At 42.9% G+C, this 26497-nt stretch overlaps 2 protein-coding genes across 8 annotated transcripts in view; both read right to left on the bottom strand.

The window, feature by feature from the left end:
- The window catches only part of fam189a1 (family with sequence similarity 189 member A1), a 78603-nt gene extending 61153 nt beyond the window's left edge, over nucleotides 1–17450 (bottom strand). The window contains exon 1 of the mRNA XM_053428493.1: nucleotides 17326–17450. Coding sequence (XP_053284468.1) covers nucleotides 17326–17427 — 102 coding nt within the window. The 5' untranslated portion in view covers nucleotides 17428–17450. The remainder of the gene's footprint in view (nucleotides 1–17325) is intronic.
- Nucleotides 17451–19977: 2527 nt separating this feature from the next.
- tjp1a (tight junction protein 1a) overlaps nucleotides 19978–26497 on the bottom strand; it is a 50208-nt gene continuing 43688 nt past the window's right edge. For 3 of the 7 annotated variants that reach the window (XM_053441787.1, XM_053441709.1, XM_053441872.1), the window contains 2 exons: nucleotides 25630–25773; nucleotides 19978–22396 (listed from right to left, as the gene is read on the bottom strand). In XM_053441787.1, the coding sequence (XP_053297762.1) occupies nucleotides 22302–22396; nucleotides 25630–25773 (239 nt within the window). In that variant the 3' untranslated portion in view covers nucleotides 19978–22301. The remainder of the gene's footprint in view (nucleotides 22397–25629; nucleotides 25774–26497) is intronic. The other 4 variants (XM_053442027.1, XM_053442182.1, XM_053441949.1 and 1 more) reach the window with 2 other exon arrangements.

Here is a 26497-nt window from a genome sequence, read left to right as displayed (position 1 = left end):
GGTCAGACTGGTTACAACTGGCAGGACAGCTACAGTGACTCAGGTAACTGTCTTAGGCTGAAGAGCATCTCAGACTGAGCAACACGTTGAACCTTGAGGTGGATGCTCTACAAAAGCAGAGAGACTTTGTTGGGCTTCACTCCTCTAAGTCAAAAACAGAAATCTGAGGCTTCACTGGTTTCTCACCAACACTGGACAGCTGGAAACTGAAATGCTTTGCCTACTTAGCCGTGGTCGAGTCCATGGGCCCAACCTGCCTTCTGTCAACAGTAGTTTCAGCATGATAATGCACCATGTCACACAGTTAGATTGATCTAAATTCAAGTGGTTTCATGATCATGGCAATGATGTCCGTGTCACTAGATCTGAATCCATAACCACACGTTGGATGGAGATTCACAGCCTGAATGTGCAGTTGAAAAAATCTGCAGAAGTCATGAACTGACTCAGGAACTTTTCGAACATATTGCGGCATCAATTTCACTTTATTCCTAATGCTCTATGTGTGTGTGTGTGTGTGTGTGTGTGTGTGTGTGTGTGTGTGTGTGTACCTCAGAGCAGTGCTGATGTCTTAACGTTACCTTGAATACAATTTTGAAACTAACAATTTAGTAGCACTTAAATGGCACTTACTTAAAGCACTTTGTAGTTTTGCTTTTATTGAAGATATTGTACTTTCTTGATTCTTGTTGTTCTGGGTTTGTACCCTCATGGTTGAATGCAGTTATTGTAAGAAGTTATGGATAAAAGCGTCAGCTAAATGAAATGTAATGTAATGTAATGTCCTCCCTCACTGAGTAGCGGTGGGTTACCAAGACACACAAATCTATGACAGTCTCCTTATTCCATCCAAACATGGTCCCACACACGCAAGGAAGGAAAGTCCACATTAAGTCCTCACAGGATTAAGAAAGACCACAGTCCTTCTAAGTTCTAATGGTCATGAAGAACACCAGTGGGTCTCCCTCTGAGCCAGAGGTGCAGTCCCCTGTCGCTCTGTGCACCGTTAGCACCACTTTATCTGAGATGCTAACTTCGGGCTACACAGCAGACTAACAGCTCAAAGACTTGTGTTCAGCTTCCTAAACACTTTAAAAACAGCAAATAAAACATTTAACAGCCACATTAAACGTTTTAACAAACAAGTTGGATTGACATTTGACATCTAGATTACCCTTGTAGAAGTTAGCAGGGGTCAGTCACCGTGTCATCCAGCTGCTGCTCTCACTCTCCCGCTCCTGTCTCTGTAAGCCCCGCCCCTCAACCAATCATATTGTAACAAATGAAAGGACTCACATCAAGGACCAATCAGATAAATGCTACACAAGCAAGGTAGCCCGTCTCACCTACAGTTGAGGGTTGTCTTTTCAACCAAACTACAGAGGAGTTAACTTCTTAAAGTAACCGACGCTTTTAAGAACTTTCCTATTTTAGAGTGACACAGCTTTTAGTGTAGGGATGGAGGATCTCTACTGCTATATAAGCCTATTTTAACTTTGGGGGCTTTTATATTATGTATATCTTAATTCTGGGCTTTTATATTATGTATAAATTCATACACATTATATAAATAATATGTGTATCTTGGGGGCTTTTATACTATATAGGCTATATCTAAACTCTGGGGGGGTTATTCTATGTATATCTTAAGCCTGGGGCTTTTATATTATGAATATATGCATACACACAGCATAAATACGATGGGGCTTTTATGTATATTCTACCTCTTGGTATTTCTGTTTATCTTTTACCTTGGGGTAACACCTGTCATCATATCAAGATGTTTCCATTTCCATCCTGGATCAAAAGCCTACTTTTTTGCAGGGCTACAATGTGTTGGGGTTTAGCTGGGACTGGATTGCAGCTGATCTGGTGAGGAATAATACAATGTTTGCATGGAGCTGGAGTTTCACACAATGTCATGAAATTCTCTTTATTTTGTTGCTGATGTTGTTGATCATTTAAAAAGCCTCATCTGTTGTGCTTTCTTTCAGCGATTGTAAACATTTCAAACTCTTTGTTGCAAAAGCTTATTTGATTGTCAACATGTTTCCATGACACCCACTGATAATACCCATGAGTCTCTCCATCTCCTGCCCAGGAAACAACACAATCTCATCCATTTTCAAACAGCCTCCAACAGCCTCTTAGACTGCAGCATCTTGAGATCCTGCAGTCTGCAAGCTGTCTGATTTAAATCCCTGAATTTCTTTGTGTTGGCGCTATAATGATAAAGTGGCACTTCGGAAGAAAATTGAAAACATTACATTTCCTGAAGGCCAAACAATGCTTTTTCTAAAACAATGATTTTCTCTCTTTAAGCAGCAGGAAGTTAAATTATGTATATCCAAATCTTTGCCCAACACTCACAGATATGTGGATGATATTAATCAATTAATCAATTAAAGTCAAATCTATACTAAATCATTTAATGCACAAAATGTTCTTCGCCATTTCAGCCTCTCAGCCTTCAAGTCTGAGGACTGAGGGCGACATTATGAATGAGATTTGGTTAGCAAACATAAAAACTCAGCCAACTTGTAAATTGCTGTTTACTAAGCTTGCTGTACTTTATGTGGAAAACTGGAAAAATTCCAAGTCACTGATACACACACACACACACACACGTGCAGTGTTTTCAAGCAGAGGGATCTCTGTTCAGGTTCAGTTCTACAGGGCAAAAAAAAGCTTTCCGGTATTATAAGACATGCAGTTATGTGTATTTACATGTTATGATTATGTGATCTAGATCAAAGCAGCTGTATATGTATGTGAGCTGGGGGATAATCAGGTTTTTGTCATAAAACCAGTCTTGGCTCTGGTTCGTCTTTAGCACAGTGAGGGAGGTATTGATTAGTGCAAAAAAGCTTATATGCAGCATGTTTTCAGTTCTACCACTGCAGTGCTGTGGTAGTGAAACGTTTGCTGAATAAGGGGTGAGATCTAATAAAGTAGAAATTATTTTCTGATATGTTTTTATTTTGACCTGTGTTGAGAGAGAGAAATTCTTCACAAATATATGAAAACTTTAGGTTGAGATGAATTTTTCCAATTGCCTAAGTTGTAAAAAAAAGAAGATAGAGACATTGTTTCTGTGACAGTAACATACAATCTCTTCAAATCTGAAAAAGCAATACTACTCCTCCCTTCACGGCTGAAACATGGATCCTACAGACAGAGATGAAACCTCTGGGGACAGGAAGAGGCAGTGAGTTGTCAAAAAGAGTATAGATCATGAGAAGGTGGGAGGGAGATGAGGCTACCCAAGCTGAAGTGATGCCAAGAGAAACATTTTGCTCTGGTAAGGGGGAGGAGGAGCTGAACGATCAACCTGAGGGAGGAGCTGATTGCCCAGGGGCCAGCTGGCCTCCTTCGCTCTGAGCAAACACCCACAGATTCCCCATCATCCCCCGCTCCAACTCTGCACCCCTCTCTTATTTCAGCATAAATCACTTCCTCGTCTTGCATTTTTTCAAAAGACCAACTTGTGAATTGAGTTAGAAAAAAGAGCAGCTCCCACAAACCACTCCAGCCGAAGGACAAACTGAAATAAATGAGCATTTGGTACATTTACCTTCATCAACAAGCAGAAAGTAAACAGATCTGTCTCCTCAAAACCTCCGATGTCCTTGTGACACTTCGCAGCTAAAAATACATAAACTAAAAAACTACAAAATGTGAGAAGGCAGCACTAGATAATAGATAAAGACAGCTGTCTTTTGTGTGTCTTCACAGATTTGCTGCGTGTTGCGTTCGTCTGGAGCTGAAATGTGACGCTTCTGTTGTATTTCCCCCAAAAAATTATGGTTATACAGCAACTAAATGCCAGGACGCTACAGTATGAAGCTGTGCATCTTCTGTTCCTGCGATAATAATAAAAACCTTGTTAAAGCAAATTAATGGATTCAGTCAACAGATTTGCGAGAGTGCTTTCCTGTTGGCTCTGGAATAATTATAAAGAAGAGCGACAGAGCAGCAGAGGTGAAGTCAAGAAGCTGTTAGAACAGAGGAACCTCAGCTGTGGAGAGAAAATCCGATCCCACCTGTCTGCTTTGGAGGTTTGAGCTGATTAAAGTGTCAAAAAGGACGAGTCGTTCGTCCTGTACTTTGTCTTTGTCTCTCTCTCTATTCTCTCTCTCTCGCTGTCTGACGCGCATGTCGGAGTGTTCAGATACAAAGTCCTTGAAACATGTCCAGCGATTAACTGTTTGACCTGTTCTCTTGGTTGCCAGTCCCATCTGCATTGATGACCCCCAGAGAAACCACAAGAAAATGCATAATTCAGACTATTATCAGCAAAAAAATGAGCTTACTACATTAGTATGTGTGTGTCTGTGTGAGATCTATTTTCAACAGGAAATTGGTTTTATGTCTTTGTCAGGGCAGAGAGCCAAAGACCTGACGCCACCAGCTCACGCAGCACAATGTGAGTTCCTGCTGACGGAGTCTTCTTTGGGGATCCTGAGCTGTTCCTGGACCAGATGAAATATTTCTCTTCAATCTTTAGTCATTTTGAAAATGTGTCCCCATCTTGTTCAAGGCCAAAAACCAAGGCTGCAACTTACTGAGTGCTTTCATTGATTTATTCATGTTTATCGATCAAAAATTGAATTTCTTATTACCCAGAGCAATGTCTTCAGTTTGTTTAGTTTAAAAAAATCCTGACTTTGTAATGATTGACAACAGAAAGCTCAGAATCACTGTGTTGCATTCAAACTTATGCTAAAAGAAAAGAAGTTGTGTGAAGGATGAAGACATTGTTTGAGAGAGAAGTTCAAACTCTGCCTATTTTAACAAAGCTCCAAACATCTGTTGAGCACAAACCCCCTGATTGTGCCGCTGAAAAGAGGAGTTAAGTTGATGCGACAGCTCCTTGTTCGAAACACGCTGACATGATGTCGACACATAGAGACGCAGCACGTTAGCGGAGCAGCAGCTGCCTCCATCCTCCTGAGGCCTTGACTTTCCCTCCAACAGAAATGAGAGTCTATTACAGAGACTCAATTTAAAACCGGAGCTGTTGGTGATTTTGGCAGTTACATGAATGAACTTATTACTTATTAGCATTCTGACAAACTACAGCTCCCGCAAAGGTCATTTTCTTGTCTATCACCAGAACAGTTTCCCCGATTTTCATGATGACGACTGTGGATTATTATTGAAACTATGACTTTCTGATTGGAACTGTTATCTCTATATGCTTTGCCACTCGACGTTCCCCTACTCTGACAAACAGTTATGTTTGGACAAGGAACCTCACAGGCGGTAAGTGATTTGTGAATTTGTAACTTGGGAGGGTATACAGAATATGATCTTTTGGAGCTGATTGGTTCGGGTGGGGTGTCGGGAACAACGCCCCCTCAGTAGGGAACTGTATGATTGTTGCAGGAACATGCACAGTGAAACCACTATCTACAGAGTTTATGCTGCATCCTGCCTGCCTGCCGCAGACAGTAAAAACTTTATGAAATGAAAACCTGCCACAGTCAGGATTTGTCCTGACTGTGACGGTCAGTGTGTCTGTGTGGACAGAGGAGGAAAGAGAGCGCTGTCCTCCTGTTCTTTTCATGGTCATTCGGTTCCACCTTTTGAAAATAAAATGTGGACTATGTGGTTTAGTTAGCAGCACTAATTATAGGACGCTCACCTGCACACACAAATTCTTTGTCAGCACACAGCCTGCCCTCTCATAGGGGAAGGAGGGATGGCTAAGAAAGGACGGCTAAAATGTCAGGTTACTAAGGAGGATGATGTTTTGGTCGTTTTGGTTTAAAGGGAGAGGTTCCCATCCTCATCACCTTTAATTCCCCTACTGATTATATATTGATTAACAGTCTCAGTCTTTTGAATGTACCTTCCTTATCAAGACATACAGTTTACTGCACCAAAGGGTTTCAAGCCATATGATTGTTGCTGGATTGGTCATCGGTTTTTGCAGTGTTTAGCAAGAAAGTTCTAGGTCAGAATCTAACGGCCATCCGGGGTCTTTCTTTGTGGAGTTTGCATGTTCTCCAGTCCAATGACATTCACTGCATTTAGCTGAGGTTAATTGCAGGCTGTAAAATTGGCCGTAGGTGTTAGTGTGAATGGATATTTGTCTCCATGTCTCTCCTGTGACCTGCCCAGGGTTCACCTCGCCTCTTTACCCCGCCTCTCACCCAATGTCAGCTGGAATTGGCTCCAGCCCACACAGTGGAATGAGCAGTTTAGATGGATGGTTTTCTTCTTATTGCAACAGAACTTGGAGGCTCCAGTTTCACTTTAAAACGAATGCAAAGGTTTTTGTGCTCAAACTCAAACTTGTATTGTTTGCTGCAACGCTAAAGGTGGAAAAAACCTGACTGTGATTACGTAAGACTCTCAGGTCGTCCTGGAGCCTCTGATTTATCTCCCTCGCCACCTGATGAAACCCTGAAAGCTGCTTTCAGCACAGCGCTCGGCTGCTCTCTCAGGGAGCGGGAGACAAACAGAACTGTTGCTCTCTCCTCTCGGATCTGCAGCCTGAGCCCGTCTCAATAAACACAGATAAATGGAAAATGGCCTGCAATTATATAGCACTTTTATCGTCTTTATGACCACTCAAAGCGCTTTAGACTTCAAGTCACTATCACCCATTCACGCGCATGAAGACTTGAGGAGCCAGTGATCGAACCACCAACCTCGCGATTAGCTAACGAACCACTCTACCTCCCGAGCCACAGCCTCCTCTCTGATCAACTGCCTGTACGTCTCCGTGGTCTGCAAGAGACAAAGGAGGAGGAGGGATACGACCTTTACGCCGACTCCAGCTCCACATAGACAAGTACACATGTGCACACATTTACACACCTATGACTTCCCCTCCCACGCATGCAAACATAAAAGCAGCCGCACACACACCACAGTTGCTAATCATAGAACAAAGGGAGGCTCCAGTCAGCAGGCTCTCCCATTGATCAGCTATAGAAAGCAGCGGGGACTGACGACAGTCAGCTTTGTGAGAACAGGAAGAAGTTACAGCTCAATAGCAGGTAGAGGATGGAAGTCAAACACATCAACAAAGCTCCATCTGTCTGCGAGCGCTGGTATCAGACCCGCACGCTTATCGTGGCCTGTTGCAGCTCGCTACTGAAAAGCATTTAGTTTCAAAACATAATATCTTCACACAAGTCAGGAGGATGTGTTTGTGTGTCACTTCACTGGGAACTAAAACTCTCCATTGAGTCCAAATAAAAGAGTCTGGGTCTCAAAGCTCTTTCCAGACATGACATGAACCCGGCAGCAGAATAAAGGTAAACACAGGTGTTGTACAGTCGCGCCACCTGTGACTGTTTTTCCTCAGTGGAGCAGCATCTCATAGAAGCAACGACTCGACAGCTCACGGAACACATTTGCCTCCGGTCGTCTTCGGTTTCGCTCTCTGCCCCCGGCCTCTCCGATCCGGCTCCCCTCCCTGCCTGCGAGCTCAGTTCATCCCTGTCGGCCTTTTCTATTCAACAGTCTGCAGACAGAGCTGCTGGCAGCCGGGTCGAGGCTGTTTGTAAAGAAGTGCAGCATCAAGCGTTCTGTCAGACGCTTCCCGGGCCGCGGGTCAGAGCCACACAGAGGGAGGCGCACCACAAACAAAAGGGAAAGAGGTGCTTACAAGAGAGAGATAGGTAGGAGGAGGTGTGCAATCACACATACACATGAACATATATATCATGCATTAACAATATATAAAATAAGCCCTCCACATACGTGACCCTCCTTCTCTCTGCTTCCTCCTCTCGTGTATTTCCAGGGTCAGTTCTCGTGTGAAAACGTGCAGAAGATCAGAAACGTTTCTGCTTTCATCCCACATCAAAACCAGCTTCACTCACTTCAAAGATCAAGATGATGCGTAAAGTCTTTTTGTGTTGAGTGAGTAACGCAGAGATGTAATGTGTGTGTGTGTGTGTGTGTGTGTGTGTGTGTGTGTGTGTGTGTGTGTGTGTGTGTGCAGGCGCAGACATGTGTTTGATCACTGTGAGGTATTTAAATTTCCCTTCTAGTCAAGTTTTAAAAGGATATAAAATACTCTGACTGGAATAATAATGAATGTCTAATGTGGCTTTTCACCAACATTACAATCATGATGATTACTATGGTTAAAATTCTTAAATAACATTAAGTCCCTGTTTGAGTCGTCTCACAGTGGCTCCAGGTTTCTGTCACAGTCTCTCTTGTTCGGTATCTTCCCCGCTCACCTACAAAATATTATTTTAAATTTTTAAAAACTGGCAACTACTCCCTAATCTAAAATGTACAAGACATCTGACTTCTGGATAGACAATGTCTTCTTCTTAAGTGAAAGGTAAATTCTCAGTGTGTAAGCTTGACGTTCTCTTATGTTAATGAAACCGGGAGAATATAATGAACAACTTGCGATCCTGCATTCAGTGAACACTAAATATATTCTTAAGCAACACTGCCTACTGTTGTTGGTTCCACACTGAGGTTAATGTTAACAACAGACACGCCTGTATCTTCTCATTCGACGTGTGACGTCAGCTGGTTATTGGACCAAAAATAGAGTGGAAATCACACTGTACAGCAGCAGTGTGAAGATGCTGCTTCAGGCACTGATGAGCGGAAGAGATAAAACACACCCAAGCTCATCAGAGATATTGAAACCGGGAGTAAAATAAACACCTAAATACATTTTCAATCTCAAACGCCAAAACATTCGCTGCCTCCAGGATTTTAAATGTGAGAAATGTTTGCTCGTCTTCGAAAAACCATATTTTTTAAACTGGATCTTTTTGAACTTTTGGGCTTTTGAGCAGAGAAAACAAGATATTCAAATATATCCCCTAGTGCACCAGTCTTTTTTTTGCATTCAATTCAGCATTTGATTCATCAAATATTCTGCCATTTACTTCAAACCTAAAACTGAATGATGAAAGAGGAATGAGCTCTTACACCAGGTTGGCCAGTAACATACACTTTGCACGGAGAGGATGAAAACCTGTTCTCACACGTGTCAATGCAGAGGTCTCTGAGAGTCACATCGCTATTATGAGTATGAACACGACCTCGGTGAAGATCAGTTTGTCCACACTGTTGCACAGATGATTCCTTTTATGTGGTTTCCTCACAAAACAAAACCGAGCGCAATGGACACGATTAATTTTTTCAGACACAACCTGCACATTTCTGTTTTTTTCTCTGCCTTACACGGAAGACTGCTTCGTTAGGCAGGAGGAGCACAATGCCAGGTTTTCAGCTAGGTTGCCTCTATGCTTCACTTGGTGATGCACGGCACAGAGAGAAGAGAAAGCGGGATGACGTGTAACAAAGGGACTGGAATCTTAGCTTGGCACGCACCGGAGACGCCCGGATCATCTTGTTCCCGATGCTGAACACGGATCATGAACAAACCACAAATATCAGAGAACAAGTGGACGCAGGAGCAAACGGAGCAAAGAGTCTTGATGAGTCTTCGGCCTTCAACGGTAAAGCTCTTCAAGAACGGGAAATAAAGTAGAGCTGGAATATTAGTTCCCCTCCAACACCCTATGTGTGTGTTGAAGTGGCAGCAAGGACAAACTGTTCTCGCCACCATTATGGTGCTCACTGGTAGCACTGGAGTGGGGGCAGGATGCACTGGAGGGTCCTCAGAGTAATGAGTAGCATCAGCTTGAGTGCCTACTTACTTATTATGGAAAGGTGCAGCAAGGAAGTGAATTACAACTCTTCAGTGACACCTCGGGACAGATTGAGCTCTAAAACTACACGACATCAGCACACCACCACATATTCGCTTTAAATACGATATGCAGAGATATTAAAAGAAAGAAACCCCAACTGGTAAAGTTAATATGAAAGAAAGAAGAAAATCGGATGATTGATGGGAATCCATCTAATTAGCTGATCAATATGAGATTTAAGACGGGCGGTCGGGCCGTGAGTGCTCTGGTCTGAGAGCATGTGTGCTGACCACACTCTCCATTTAATCTAAACTGAAGGGATGAGTACGGTGGTGGAGGAGCCACGTCCTCTATTGACAGCTGGGAATAAATGGCTTCATCCAAACAACTCGTGGAGCTTTGTGTTGAGTCCCAGAACAATGTCCTCGTCACAACGAACTGGTCAGATCATATAATGAAGTGGCTGCTTGACAAACTCATGATGCCATTAGGTATTGTCAGCGGCGGCCTGAAGCACCTTGGGGCCACTTTATGAGCTAATGTGGGGCCACACCCTCTAAAAATGATCATAGGAGGAGAAATGCGAGGATTCAAGTTAGTGAAACAAGTGAAACATACCTGAGGCTGCCATGTTGTACAGTTGTGACTTAAAATATATATAAAGTAAAAATAGGGGGTGGTCGTGTATGGCTGTGAATTCCTCTGAGCTTCTGCTACAACCTGTAATTATTTTATTGGAGAATTAACCTTGTACGTTTGAAGGTTTTATGCACAACCACCAGTAGATGTTTGAGGAAGCTACTGTGTCATTATTGTTTCACATATAACATAAAACCTACATGTCATGGTTGTTTACAAATCGTCACAGAGAGGCTTAAAATAGCTAATGACTCATTGTAGAACTCACGGGAAAAGAAGAAGCAGGAAAATGAAAATGCAAATGGAAACAGATAATTTTACCTTTTAATGCATCTGAATAAAATTTGTGGTTTTTTTTCCCATTTTCCAACCAGTTATTTTTTATTTGCTTTTTTAAACTTTTTGATTCCACCATCCAGGTGCTTAGTCACTGTTGAACCACTCATTTGTCAATTATTTTCTCAAATATTTACTTTGTAATTCAATTTATTTATGGACTAATGAATTATTTCTGAATACACCTATTAATCCCTATTATTATTGTTGAATTATTAATTAACTCAATGTGTCACTGGGCTGAAAATAAACTACAGAGAAATGAGAAGGAAGTAAAACTAGTTAGCTATTTAAGCATTACATTATAATATTAGAGGTTTCATTGGGCGTGAAAGTATTATTTCTTCTAAAATTATACAACAAAGCTTAATATTCACTTGACACCAAAGTGGAAGTGTGGATATTCGATTTTAAGGCAGAGAGAGACGACTGACGTTCACGCTCCTCTGTTCACTCTGATGTCGACTCATGAGTGAAACCAAAAGAAATACCAAAAAAATATCTGCCTCCGTATCACTGACAACAAGCGATTGTGAAATTACTTCATTCGAATGCAACAGAAAAACAAATCTTTCAAAATTATGATTTCCAAAGCAACACTACAGACTTCACTATCAAGTCTCTGTCTGTGAATCCCACCCATCAACAGTGACCAGTTTAAAATCACGCAAAGTTGAACCACAACACAAGGGTTATATGCATAAAGTTTAAGTTTCAACAATTCAATTTTACTCTCATGCATTTTGGCCTCACGTTGATTCTCTTAAAGGATTTTTCATTTGGGCTGAGACACAACAAAAGTGTGGATTTTAAAGCGGTTGGGACCTGTTGCCAGGAAACCACCTGAGCCTAATGAGCCAGCTCACTGAAGATGATTGACACTCCCTCGCCGCAGGAAAACAGAAATAATCAAATGAAACATTTCTCCTCTTTGTCTCTGTCTGCCTCCAGAACTGCAGCAGCTAACACCACTCAGGGAAAAACAGGAGTGTTTACATGATTTCTCTACATCAACCTGATTAGAAATGTAAAACCTGTCTGCTAACATCATTTCCTGGGAGAGCTGCAGCAGCACTTAGAGACAAACTGTTCATCTGTGTCCGTTTGGTCGTTGGTATTTTGCTTGTTTTCTCGTCTCCAGACGTCAAGACGAACGAAATGTCTGACTCTGTTTGTGTATTTAGAGTAAAAAATGTCTCAAACACACAAGTCTATACCCTGACCTGCAGCTCTGTGACCCTGGACATGTTGGGCTCAGGACATGACGTGTCCAAATACACTTTTTACCTTTTTAAAACATTGTCGTGTTTAGTTCATCGAGCGAGTAGAAATGTGCTAACACTGAAACACTGCATGTGCCAACATTTATTGGTCAATGGCGCGATCCCTTTCTAGAGCCTCGAGACAGCAATTTAGCGGCAATGCACCTAATGTTTAGAGCAGTTTGCTCATGGGCACTCAGACAGGTGCAAGTGCATTTGCCAGTTTAACAATGGAAAAGGAAAACTGTGTCTGAAACTCGCAAAGACGTCCGGTTAAGAGCCACTTCACCACTTTCCAGGAGTAAGACAAAGCATTTGGTATCAATTCAACCAATTAGAGATCTTGATTATTGAAGATTTTTTATGCACTGGTGGCAATAAATGAAACGTCAAGAGAACACCGACGTCAGCAGGGTTCTTCCTGTGGGGACCAGGAATTTCAGGACAAAATTTCCCGCCAATCCATCCAACAGTAGAGAGCCCCAAGCTATGGCTCCGCAACACAACCACTCCCTGTAATGCCCTTTACAGCCGTCTGCTGAGAGACACACACACAGGCAGACGTGCATATGTTGACAGATTAGTGCACAATTTGCTGATGCTTGGTAGAAAGAGCTGCTTCACATCCAACACCGAGACCTCCGTGTTAGTCCGTCTTTGTCAGAGTCTGTAGATTGTTGAGCGGTAGAGGCTGTTTCACACAACCAGGAAAAACTGAGAAGACAGTTCTTTTCTTGAGCCGCAGGGGAAATATCTTAGTAGAGGGAAGGTGTGTCTCTAGTTTCTGTGGCCCGATATGAGGCAGATCTGTTTGTTTGGATGCATGGATCTGTCCTGAGCTTAATTCATGGAGACGTGAGGGTGATTTGTTCTGCACGTCAGCTGTCGACAGCTGCGGCCCTATGGCTCGCTCCAGCACGACGCCTCATTTATTGGCCGGCAGGGAAGTGCGATCCGCAGCCAGAAGGTAAACCTGCTGGTTGATCTGGCCACACGGTGCAGAGCAGAACGCTGAGCCCCAGAGTCTGAGCCGCTCTGCGTTACAGCCCCTCGTCGTCTCTTGTCACCCGAATGACATCGACAGCCAGAGAGAGCGGCTGACTGCTTGTCTGCCGAGCTGAAGGGTTACAGCCGGGGTGTGGGGATGATTACAAGCCTCGGGTTGGGTTCAAGGAAGAGCCAGATATTTGTAGGATTATTCTCTGTTGGCCAGGCAAGTGTGTGCGCATGTGTGTGTGAATGTGTGCGAATGTGTGTGTGAGATATTATGCTATCAAACACACAGCGGTGAACATCAAAGCTGTAGAAATGTTGGCGTTTGGAAAATCATGATGACGGACACAGAACAACTGATATGCACAACACAGAGATGGGATGTATTTGTGTGCGCGTGTGCCTTCGAGTGTGTGTGTGTGTGTGTGTGTGTGTGTGTGTGTGTGCGTGTGTGTAGAAGGAGGAGGGACAGCCAGGCTCAGCAGTGATTGCTCTGTGTAGGATGTAAAGATTATTCCTTCTCTCGCTGCGACCGTGATGAATTCCCACAACACCAGTCATCATACAGAGATCCGTAATGATGTCCCGCAGTGACCACACACAGCCACCTACAGAGTTCACACACACACACACACACACACACACACACAGACGCAAAAGGATTAAGGATTTGTCGTCACCTTCCTCATTAGCTCTGGTCACCAGTAGTTGGCAGAAGCTCAACTTAAAGGCAACGGAAAGAAAAGCCAAAGTCAAAACAGGTTGGGAAAAAAGAATCCCTTTGTTTGGTTTGCAGCATATTTGACATTAAACTAACAGCGACAGAGTGACTTCCTGCCACGATGGGCTCTTCTCTCACAGAGAATCTACACCTCGTTTAACACAATGGAAAAGACGTCATATCCACCAAAATAACAAACCATGAAAGGCTGGTAGACGCGTCCAGCTGCGGCCTCCAGACCCACATCTGCCCCCTTAACACCACGACTATTATCGATGGCAGAAGTCATTCGTTGACACCATGGGAGAGTCTGCCTGACAACACCGGAGCCTCACCCCAACCATATTTAGCAGTTTGACTTCTTGTGGGAGACGTCTGTCTAAAGGCACCACAAGGGGGCGGTATACTGCGAGTCAAACGCAAACAGACAATATAAGATCCTTTATGGGGCCGAATGCTAATTGAATCAAAGGTCTGGACATATATTAATATTTTCTTGTTCCATATACTGGACAGCTGTGGACAGATTTGGACACCACAGATATGTCGTTATTTCCCTGTGGTCCACTTGGAGACGCTTGGTGGGGACCATTAAAGCAGCTGCACTGGCACACTGGTGGATACGTTGACATCTATGCATACAGTGTATACCCTGGGATAGTTCACAGAAAAATGAAAACTCCCTCATTATCTTCTCCCCATTATGCCGATGGAGGGAGTGGGTGAAGTTTATGAGTCCACAAAACACTTTAGGAGTCTCAGGGGTAAACAGCGTTGGAGCCAAATCCAATACAATTGAAGTAAATGGGGATTGATTTTTCAAACGTTCAAAACGTTAATGTAAATAAAACTTAATGCCTCCATACTGCTCCTGGACGGAGCGATGCTAACGTGCAACGCAGTGTTTTGTGGACTCAAACACTTCACCCCCCCTCCCCTTCGGCATTGTGGTGAGTGGATAATGGGTGAATTTTCATTTCTCTGTGAACCTTCCCTTTAAGGAGAGATATCTGTCTTTGGGAAATGACATATCAAAATGTGGATAAACTGCAGTAAAGCGTTTGTAACACACTCAGGATTATGACCTCCTCTCTGATTCTACACACTTGGCCCACCACCATGAAGACTATGAACTGCTCACACTCTACACCCACACACGTGGAGCAGAGAGAGGGAACCCTTCCCTCCTCTGAAATTAGGAGCAGATTATCTCTGCGGACTCTTACAGCTTCACAAAGGAAGCTTTTGTGTACAATTACACTCATCTTATTGGATTTAATCACAAAACGCAGAACCAGCCCGACTCTCCCGTACGCCTCCGATTGGTCTTATTCACTCAAACTGAATTCTTGATCGAGAGGGACACAGTTTTCTAATCTAATTAGCTCCCTGCTATTTTCCAATCTCTGGAGACGCTGCATTTTTTGCCGTTATAATCCGACATCAGAGACCGGATTGTAAAACGTGGCTCCAACTGAGCTGACACATCTTTGTGGACGCTACGTCTTTTACGCAAAAGTCTGATGGTTACGTCGGAATATTTTAAACTGTGTTTTTTTTTTGTTGTTTTGGGGACATTTGAAGTCTCTAAACTTTGCGAGTGACTTCCCCTGTGATTGCTTGAGGACAAATCACCTCCATCACCAGCGTCTCCAGACGGAGAGATGCCCTCCATCACATTATCTGGGGTTTTGGCACCACTGTGGCCGAGGGCACTGAGCAGGCTCTTGTTGTCATAATCAGCCTCAGAGCTATAAGAACATAAAACCTCACCCGATTCCCCTCGTCTTGTATCGTATATAAAATCCCTCTTGATAAGAATCAGTAGCAAACAACACATCACTATCTCAGACATGTTGCTTGGATGCAGGCTGATTGCTTTCTGAGATTCTGTGGAGCAGAATTTGAAATGTTTGTGCAGATTGTTAACCGGTAGTTTCACACGTCTCCCTGATTATAAAAAGCTTCTGAGTCATTTGAAGATGAGCCCCCCCCCTTAATGTTTCATTGATCATTTAGGGTCAGATGAGATTCTTCTGGGTGGATTATTCTGAATAATAATATAAACAAGAGTTGTGTTTCGGGAAGAGTGATTTTGTTGCAGGTTTATTTTATTTCTGTCTGCAGAGACGTTGTGTTCTTGTTTTGCCACTGCGGCTGTGTTTCTGGAGTTTTATAGCTTCAGTGTGGGCTGGGAAAACAGAATGAATCACATCAAACCAAAAAAAAGCACAGTTGAGGTTTTGCTTGTGTGTGTGTGTGTGTGTGTGTGTGTGTGTGTGTGTGTGTGTTGGAGCACAAAGATGTATATATATATATATATAGAGAGAGAGAGATGTAGATTTGGTGCGCAAAGACAACAGAATGTAAGATGTAGCACAACAGAATGACAGACCTGAAACATGCTATACAAAAATCAGCCTGAAGCACTGATTGCCAATGGGTGCGTCGCGCAGGTCACTTATTGTAATGATACACTCACCACACTCACACACACAGAAACACACACATACACACACAGACACACACCCACACCACAGATGGCCCTTGTGCCACAGACCTCCCCTCACCCCTGCACTCTGCCCCACTGCCTCTATAATTAATGGACCGTTCCTGCTCCTCCTCCTCTCTGGCAGAAAATCAAAGAAGTGTGTGTTCATAAATATTTACACAAAGCACCATGAAAATTTCACTTGTACAAAAACATCTCACCGAGAACCCAGCAAACATATATATATATATACATATATACTATATTTAAAATATCCTCCTCATATGACTCTGACTGTGTGTGTGTGTGTGTGTGTGCGTGTGGTCCTGATATCACTCATGTACTCACAATTCAACCTCTTAGACATTCATCATGTTAATGTTTTTTAAATTGAGTCAATAGTGAACATATATAACGTTTATGGATAACATCTGTATCTACAGCCCATGAGACAAATGTGCTGACAAGGGACAAATATTGAATCATAATCAATACAAATTAATATTTCCTTTATCGTCAGATCGTGTCTTGATGGTCGATTATATTGTTTTTCTTTAGTGAAGCAACTTCAGCTACATTGTGTGTGTTCATCATTGTGTGTATGTGTGTTCAGTGTATGTTCCTCAGTGTGTGCTCCTCAGTGTGTGTTCACCAGTGTGTGTTCACCAGTATGTGTTCACCAGTATGTGTTCACCAGTGTGCTTCTCAGTGTGTGTTGAGTGTGTGTTCCTCAGTGTGTGTTCAGTGTATGTTCCTCAGTGTGTGTTCACCAGTGTGTGTTCACCAGTATGTGTTCACCAGTGTGCTTCTCAGTGTGTGTTGAGTGTATGTTCCTCAGTGTGTGTTCAGTGTATGTTCCTCAGTGTGTGTTCAGTGTGTGTTCACCAGTGTGTTTCTCAGTGTGTGTTCAGTGTGTGTTTCTCAGTGTGTGTTCAGTGGGTGTTCCTCAGTGTGTGTTCACCAGTGTGTTTCCAGTGTATGGTCCTCAGTGTGTTCACTAGTGTTTTTCTCAGTGTGTGTTTGTGTGTTCCTCAGTGTGTTCATCGGTGTGTGTTCATCGGTGTGTGTTCCTCGGTGTGTGTTCCTCAGTGTGTGTTCACCAGTTTGTGTTCACCAGTTTGTGTTCCTCAGTGTGTGTTCATCATTGTGTATTGAGTGTGTTTTCCTCAGTGCGTCCTCAGTGTGTGTGTTCAGTGTGCGTGTTGCTCAGTGTGTGTGTATGTGTGTACTCACAGAGAAACCTGCCCAGAAGGGACAGGAGTGTCGGACTCTGGGTGATGTGGTGAGAGCCAGAGCCGCGAAGCTGACGGCCAGGATCAGACTCCCCAGAACCATCTGAGAGACCCCCAGCGCCAGCATGATCCGGGTCCGGGTCCGGTGCTCCCTGAGCCGGGACAGGCTGCGGGACAGCGACGCGGGACTCAGGGACCCCGGGCCGCTGAGGCCGCCGCTGCTGCGGGGCAGCGCGCTCAACGGCATCGTCACGGATGGAAAGGAGCGAACAAAGCTGCAGCAGAGGAGGAGAATAACATCCACACTGCAGCGGGCTGCTGGTGCTTCAGCCTGTGCGGAACTGGGAAAACTGGGAAACTCTCCGTCAGTGTCCGATCTCCATCAATTAAGAGGCTCCGGAGTCGCTCCAATTAGAGACGCGCTGCGGCGGAGGGAGGAGAGAAGAGGCGAGAAGAGCTGATGTTTACCACAACACGCACACACGCACACAAACACGCGCACACACACATGAAGTGCTACCTCATATCCCCAAACACAGACACACACAATGCACAGGTTGGACTCGGGGGCAGCTCCGGAGAAGAGTCCATTCCTCAAAAGCCAGAAATGGCACAAAGCGCAGACGCATCGTTCTCCTGCAGCCGTGGAGCAGCTTCACATGGTCCCGCTGCCAAGCTCCGTCCTCCGCAGCCTCTCCGCTCCGCGCAGGAGGGATGGAGCAGCGTGGGTACAACACGCGTGAAACCACAGACGATGATCCCGCACTCGTTGAGAGAAAAGACACAACGCACGCGTCCGCAGAGTTGAAACCAGTTGTGATAGGGGTTTTCTCTTTTATCTGGCGTCTGAATATCCGCAGGTTCCTCGTGTGAGAGGCTCCGGCGGCGGCTCACAGGCGACACAGAGCGGATCCAGCGGCTCAGCGGCGGGGACGCACAATGCGCATTGGAGATGTGCCACGGTGCGCGTCCGATGGCGGCGAGCTGCATGGAGCGTGTTTTACTACGATAGTGGAGCAGCAGAGGGGGGAGGTGTTCTCTTCACTCATCAGCCAACGAGTGAGTGGCTCACCCGCTGGTGCTGCGGCTGCTGCTGGTGCTGCTGCTGCTGCTGCTGGTGGTGATGCTGCTGCTGGTGCTACTGGTCATGCTGGTGATGCTGCTGGTGGTGATGTAGTGATTTGGAGGAAAACGTGGCAGCATCAAATCTGCAGCCTCGGATCATTTGGACACATTTGCACCATGTCACGAGGACTGAGTGTTAAGGTGAATGAAACGAAAAAGTCCAGGTGTGTTTACCTGGTGTGAAACACGTGACTGCAGATCAGAGCCGCCGCAGCAGCAGATCTGCAGTGTCATTGACCGGTGGCTCTGGATCCTCTGTCCTTCATCTCAGTGCAGAGCTGCTGGAGGGAACTGAGCAGGAGGTGCATGCTCTGCACATGAAGAAGGTTTAGAAAAGAAAAGAGACCTGATCATTAGTGATGGGTTTTTATATTAGTAGTTTGTCTGGTGTCTGTTTCCCAACATGTTCAGCTTGTTACACATTCAGATGAATCCAAAGCTGAAGATTTACCTCTTCCCCCTCAGAACTCCTGGATACAGGAAACGCTTTGCTTCATCTACAGTTTTAAAATTCATCGTAACCTCAGTTTATTACATTCATCAGTGGTCTGATTCTTTAGACCACTGATTTTTACTGGATTTTCGGTTCCATCTTGTTTTCCATTATAAAGACCTTCTATTTAAAGTGTGAAGCATTTGGTGCTAAATTTCATGAATGAACGCCGCTGTATAAATAAAGACAATAATAATAATAATATGACTATTGCTATTCAACCAGTGGCAAAATGAATAGAAAAGGAAACAATGAAGTGTGATGAGTTTATCTCTGTTGCATCCTGACACTTGAAAATCAAAGCTGAAGGACTTGTGTGTGTATTTCTGACCTTGTGTAGCAAACTCAACCAGGGCTCACCTGCGCCACCTACCTGTGAAACATGAGACATGCAACTGGAATTTTTACAGCTTTAAACCCATCAATGATGAGAATTAGAGATCATCAAAGTTGATATTCCTGTGTTGTGTGATTGTAAACAATGTATCTTTGGGTTTTGTACTGATAGTAAACAATAACCAGGTATTTGAAAATGGTTCTTGTGAATCCTGATCAGCGTTTTATAGATTAACCGATGATAAATCAATCCTATTTATATAGTAACAACAGGAAGCAAAATTGAAATTGTGGTCAATAAAACCATATCAATAACTATCACAGTATAACTTTCATGAATTATTTATTGTATGTTAGCAATATAACATTTGTAATCACAGTAAGGCAAGGAATTGATCTACACTAGTTTAGTAAAAATGTATTGCTGTTTATCGAGTGTCTGCTCATAAATAATTTAAAACACAACCTTCGCTTAGGAGCAAAAATCAGTTCTTATATTTAAAATAGATCATGTGGTACTTATCATAGTTATCAGTATTAACTTCTATAATTTTTCTTTATCTTGATATACTTTTTGGCCAGATCGCCCAGAGGTTTGCTCAGTTGAGGTAAAGTGGAAAGAACAGAGCAAGAAGTTCCTTATTTAAAAAAAACGTTTAGATAAAAGGCTTAAGAAAAAAAAACTCCCTTTCAGACACATTCTTTACTTTAAAAATGATTTTATTTATTAATACAGTGGTATACTTAAAATTGTGTTGTAGAGGAGAAAAAAAAAAGTCAGCCACACGTGAAGAGCTAATATCCAATTAAAGCCGTGTTATATCTAAAAATAAAAATGGTACTGGTGTGCCATACATTATATATTGTCTATTAGTACAAAAATACATTTAAGGGCACACGATACGGCATCCAGTATCACAAATCAGTGAGGGGAACACTTTGAGAGCACACCCTTTCAAAGGAACAGGTTCTTAATGTGTTTTAGCCAAAGTACTTGATCCTGATCCTTAAAGAGCCGTTACAAAAAGAAAAGTCCTTAGTCGTGACTGTAACATAGGGTGAATATATTGGTAGAAAATGTGTGATGTGTTATTGTTAGGTTATAAGTTCCAAAGGCTCGAGGGTATATCCAGAATACAAAGATAAGCATGTTCACTCGCTTCCACATGTTTTCTCTAAGTTTTATACAAAAAAGAAAGACATACAAAAAGTTCATTTACAAACAAAAGAAACAAGGCAATATGCTAGCTTTATTTACAGCCACTTCTTTTCTGTTTTTTTTCTTCTTTTCTTTAAGTAATGCATAGCAGATAAAAGAAGAGCATACCTTCGTTATCCTTTATCAACTGTTATGGTGAGCTAAACCCAAGTTCATTTATACAGTGGGTCCACAAAAAAGATGAAATGGCAAAAACAAATGACATTATACCATAATTTATCATAACTTATTTGTTTAGTTTTTTTTCTTGATGAAAAGTGAATAATCTGCAGATAAGGCATCACTGCTTATTTGTGTGTTTGTGTGCAAGAGCGCACAGACAGAAAGAGAAAGAGAAAGAGCGAAGAAAGAGAGAGAGAGAGATGTGAGGAGGGAACTGAGGAGGCTACTGGACCTGAGTCAAGAACATGCATAGATCTCCCTCAGGCTGGAAGGAGAGATGTGGGAAGAAATAAGAGCTACAAGATATAACCGTAGGAAAAGGAAGAATAAAGGAGTGGAGGAAGAGCTTCTCTATAAAAGTGTGCTACTTGGGTTCATATCCAGCTCGAGCTTTTTTCAACTCCTTCAACAGAAACTTCCACACGTCACCATCTCTTGTTTAATCTCACGTCCGCCTCAAACCTTCATTGTGGAGGAAAAACTAATAAACGCGGTCTGTCTTCAAGTCACCTGAACTGAAAAACAACAAGATCTCGACTGAACTCTTGATTTAAACTTAAGTAAATCAGCTATATACTACTATATATACTGTATGCATATATAGCATAAATATGTTTGAAGCATTTACGCTGCCTCAAAAGCCGTCCGTCCATCTATATTCATGTAAAAATTACAATAAACATCGCCTTATATAAAAAGTTAAACCTCAGTGGAATGGGGCATGCATCATCAACGACTTCATTTCACATCAAAACCTCAAACTGGGGGAAAATGTTTTCAGGAATAACTTGTAGTGATCATCAGTCTCTCCTTCTTCTGTGGGCAAACAGCACAGAGCCAATCTTCTTCATACTCCATTCTATGGTGTGTGGTGTGCATCCATCAGTGTGTGTGTGGTGTGTGTGGTGTGTGTGTGGTGTGTGTGGTGTGTGTGGTGTGTGTGTAGCCTTCTTTCATGCTTTCAGACATGCACTGAACTCCAGAGATCCTCCGGAATGTCTCCGTCGGGGGTCGTACGTGTGAACTCAAATGTCAGAGTAAGAGCCTCCGGAGTTTCTGCTGACTTTCTCCGTCTGGCCCCGTTGTGTAAAGTCCACAGAAACTCTGGAGAGTCCTGAGTCAACGTGAGAACACAGCAGCAGATCCTCCGCTGGATTCACCGGGAGCGAGCGGGAGGTCGGCGACACATCTGACATGGAACCGACGCGAAGAATTAAAAAAATACAAAAAGACTAGCAAAAAAAGAGGCGCTGCCATACACGTAGAAGACACTGACGAGGATGTCATGAGAGTTTGCAGCGATAAGGGCCGACGCCTGTGTGGATGTTCTGTAAACAAAAACATGTGATCTCCGCAGCGGGACTAATATGTGACTTCCTGCCTCTACCTGCCCCCCACCCCTCCCCCCCTCCCCCCTCGCCTGAATCCTGCGTGAAAATGTGTTGCTGTTGTGAACGCGCCCGAGCGGAGAATCTCCTGCCTGTGTGAAGGGGAATACTCTGGAGAAAGTCTGGACCAAATTCGCTGGAGTTCCTCTGGAGGTCATGTCTGAAAACGGCTCGTGTGTGTCGTCTTCATTTTATCCACCGTGGCTCCGTGTTCAGTAACGTCACACCCGCCGGCCCCGCCTCCATCTCCGTCTTTAAAAGTGGTCAATGAGCACGGAGACGCAGTTGGCGCCCACCAGGTAGTTGGGGTCCCCGGGAACAGACTTGTTCTGCCAGCTTTTCGGGTCACCTGAGGAGAGAGAAGGTGGCACATGTAATGCATTTTACAACAATCACTGACTCCCTCACACGGCAAAACCCAATGAACGACCAAGTCATGAAAAGCACTAGTCTCATTTTAAAACAGCCCTGAGTGCAGAGCTGGATTCGATATTGCGACTACGAGCCGCTCTGAGTGATACTGTGAGTTTGTGGCTCGAATCCAAGCAGCGCAGCAGGAAAATAAACTAATAAAAGCAGTGTCATTGTTTTATTGAACGTCCCTGGTCTCCTGTTGACTGAAAATTAGACCCCAGTGACTGCGAGGTCTCGGTGTAATTGCAATTATAAACATACGAGTCTGCGCCAAGAGCAAAGTTCCAGTGATCAATCAGATTAAGCAGAGGGGGCTTGGCAGAGGTCCATCGATAGAGCGGACAGCCTCTACATGTGACAGTGGAAGTGCAGCCTGCTTATTGAGATCAAGTGTCAATTTAGACTGGTTGTATTGTGCTAAAGTTTGACTGATACAGAAGATGAATAATCAGAGGATTGTTGCCTATTTAGACGCTAAGTTAAAGGAAGAAAAGCCACAAACATAACTCAAATGCATTTCTTCATTTCAACTTATAAAGATCCATATTTTGTAACCCTGTCAGTGTGATTCAGATTCAGAAGCTGGGACTCACAGGAAAACTTCACCTGGCTTCAGACATGTTTTTTTGTTCAGTTCTGTTTCCTTATGAGAACAATCTGACAAACTTGTCGACTAACTGTTGATAAAATTCTTCGATCTGTGTCAGACATCAACTTGTTCCTACTTCTCAATCTGAGGTTGATCTGAATCCTAGCTCAGCTATGTAAATATAACAATAGGAAAGATCTGAGAGAACAGGCCCAGCATCAGCTTGTGTCCTCCATCTGTGCCTCCGTCACATCCCTCCATTGTGTGTGTGCGTTTTTCCTGGACTATATTCAGAAATGACCCAAACAATGGCAGCCTGTGTATACTGGATGATTCCATGTGGTTTGTTACTCACTGGTTGTGTGTTGTGGCAACATTGTGCGTCACATCCTGAGATTTTGACTCTAAATTTCTGACTGAAGTTTGCCAGTTTGTCTTTGGTGGTCCAAGCTCGAAATCAGACTTCAGTTCTTTGAAGGCATGACTACAGACTTTACACACAGGACCGATGCTTTATGTCCCAAAACAACACATGTCCTCTCTCTCACGCACTCACAATGCATTGGAGTTATGAGTATGTGACCCGTCTCTGTTGTCACATGATTGTCTCAAAGCGAAAATGTTATTTGGCATTTCTTAGAGATTTCAGTAATAATACTAGTTTGAGGTGATGAACATCCAATTAGATTAAAATTTTTCTATTTTAAACCTGATAAATAAAACTTGCTGTATCGTAACCACCAAGCGAAGAGTGAACTAGTGTGAAAACATCAGCCTGGTGCATCACGTGCATGCTTTTGTGTGTACATGCTTATTAAAAGCTACATTGAGCCTTTAGTAGTCAAAACCTCCACATTGTAGCTTTAAATAAAGACTTGGTGTCAAGTGAGATATTTGAGCAGTTTCATGTGGTTTTCAAGTCAAACTCTGTCTCTGTGCACATGAATCGTCTTCTTCACAGAGCTTTAAATAAACATATTGATCCACAGAATAACAGCAAACAGAGGAGAGGCAGTGAGACACGGAGAGGTGTTCGGGAAGAAAGAGGAGAAGAAGAATCAAAGTGAAGAGAAAGCCACAGAAGGAGACGGGGGGGGGGGGAGGCTGGAGAGTGGCCTGGCTTTACAATAAGAGGATTACGAAGGGGCCTGAGAATCCTCCCACCATTCAGCAGGACAACGGAGCGAGCGGACATCTCATTCAGCCCGGCAATTCAAATGAGGCTAATTAACAGCTAATCCTGACCACTGCCAAAATTAACAGTGTTTTCGAAGCTGGGGCACGAGAAGGATGGTAATAAGAAAAGTGAGAGGAGAAATGAATTACTCTCCTCAGTTTTGTTCTCTTCTTTTTATCCCTTGAAAAAGAAAATTGAGCTTATATAGGAGCCCCGGGTCCTTCTTCAATATTGGTTTTCTTTATTACCTGAATTTTTCTTCAGATCAAATGTTGACCCACTTACTCGACTCTGGTTTGGATTTAGTTTCCATTAACATGATTTAAGCAGCGTTTGCTCTGTGTCCAAGTTCTGTTCTGAGTAAATTACTGATCAATTTCAATGATTAATATTCTGTGAATTTAAATAGATATTTATGGGTGATAAACTATTAATAATTGTTTCTCCTGTATCTATAATGTCAAGTCTCAAAAACAAACATTAGATTTGACTTGTTTGGGTCCATCAGCCAGAAAATAATGAGAATTAAGCTTCATCGTCTTAATTACCATTTTAAAAAGAATTGCTTGAATGCCTTTCTCCTCCTGCTCATGAGAACAGTTTGTGTATTTGCATACTTCAGGTTCCTGTCTGTCCCTGATCAAATCTAACAGACTCATCTTTGCAAACAAGCTGAGGCCCCGCCTGAAAAAATAAATAAATAATTCTCTCCACCTGAAAGCTTCCTTGAAATGAGGAAGACCTTTGGGATAAAGGCAGCTAAATTTAGATGGCTATATTTTGACATGATAGAAGATGTCTTTGTGTAATCTTTCCTTTTTGGGGGATGGGGGGATAATGACGGTCATTATTGTCTATGACAGTGTCCCAGTTCCCAGAGGGTCTCTGTACGTTGTTCTCCAGGTCAGGATTTGGGTGGCTATGTGAGAAAATCACAGAGGAGCATGCACTATAATTCTACCTGATGAAATTAAATGACGGTACAGCCAAGCATCGGGTGCAAGCATGTTAAATGAAATGAGAGGAACTTGTTAAGGGAACTCAGAGGGGAAAAACCAAGAGGGAAATACTGAAGTTTCAGGATGTGAAATTAATAAACACCACATTAACAAAACAAGTGATACAGCAAATGAGAGATTTTGTGGATGAGTTAACTTAGTAATAAATGATGGAAATGAATCAACCTGAAGCCATAAAATGAAAAAAAAAAAGACAGATTTTCGCCCAAGATTGATTCTCAGGTCATTGTGAGAAGAAATCAATTATTTGGTTTAAAGTGATTTTTGAACAAGAGGAAAACCAAAACTTGGGGTAAAATCTCATTGAACAGTGACACACAACCATCAAATTGTCACACAGCCAGCCCAAAGGACCCCGGAAGAACAGAGAGAGCACAGCATACCCGACGAGGAGTCGGAGGATTTTAGAGCAAAAGACCAACCATCAGGGGTCATTGACGCACAGTGAGGTAAGCGCAGCTCCACGGGCTTCAAAAACTTAAGGCCATGAGGTCCACACATCACCAGAGGGCTGAGCAGAGTCTCTCCTGTGAACACAAACAGAGCACGATTCAAATTAGAAACACACAGGCAGGTCTGAAGGCATATATCCCCCTATAGTTCTCATAGGCTTTTGGTATTATTGGTATTAATAAGAATAAAATGAACCTGAAAGAATTCAGAACTGACGAACTACAACTATATGTGCAAATAAAATAAAGTTTCATGTGATTCGGTTGGACAATCATTTATACTGAGAGATTTATTGAATTGCTGTGTTGACTGATAAGTAAGTGCCAAGGTCCATGAATGACGAAACATCTTTCACTTTTGATATGCTTACATCCCTCACAGTGCACGTACAGAGGCTTCTCTCAGATAAACAATATAATCTGTTAATCATTTATCACATAAAGTGCACCTAAAATAACTGATTAATTAAACTAAACTAAAGTTCATCATGCTTTTCTGGACCAGTCCGTCATCGACATCCCAAAATGGGACCTGACAGCAGTGTAGGCTGGTTTAGTCACATTATGTCAAGGTACCAGCATAAAGAACAAACACTAGAGGGAGCACTTAACACTTTTTCTTATGGTCGTCTGTAAAATGAATATTAAGAAAATGTACCCCATCGCCAATAAAACACTTAAAATACTAAGAATAGAAACAAGTATATTCTTCAGTCACTTCCTATCAGTGATTTGCAAACAACATGATCATATATTCACCTTTTAAGTTGATATGGTGAACATATTACTAATCAGTGGG

The sequence above is a fragment of the Pleuronectes platessa genome, chromosome 1, assembly GCF_947347685.1.
Source record: "Pleuronectes platessa chromosome 1, fPlePla1.1, whole genome shotgun sequence".
NCBI classification, from domain to species: Eukaryota; Metazoa; Chordata; class Actinopteri; order Pleuronectiformes; family Pleuronectidae; genus Pleuronectes; species Pleuronectes platessa.
Note: the sequence above shows the minus strand (reverse complement) of the source record. Positions and strands in the feature narration are given on the sequence as shown.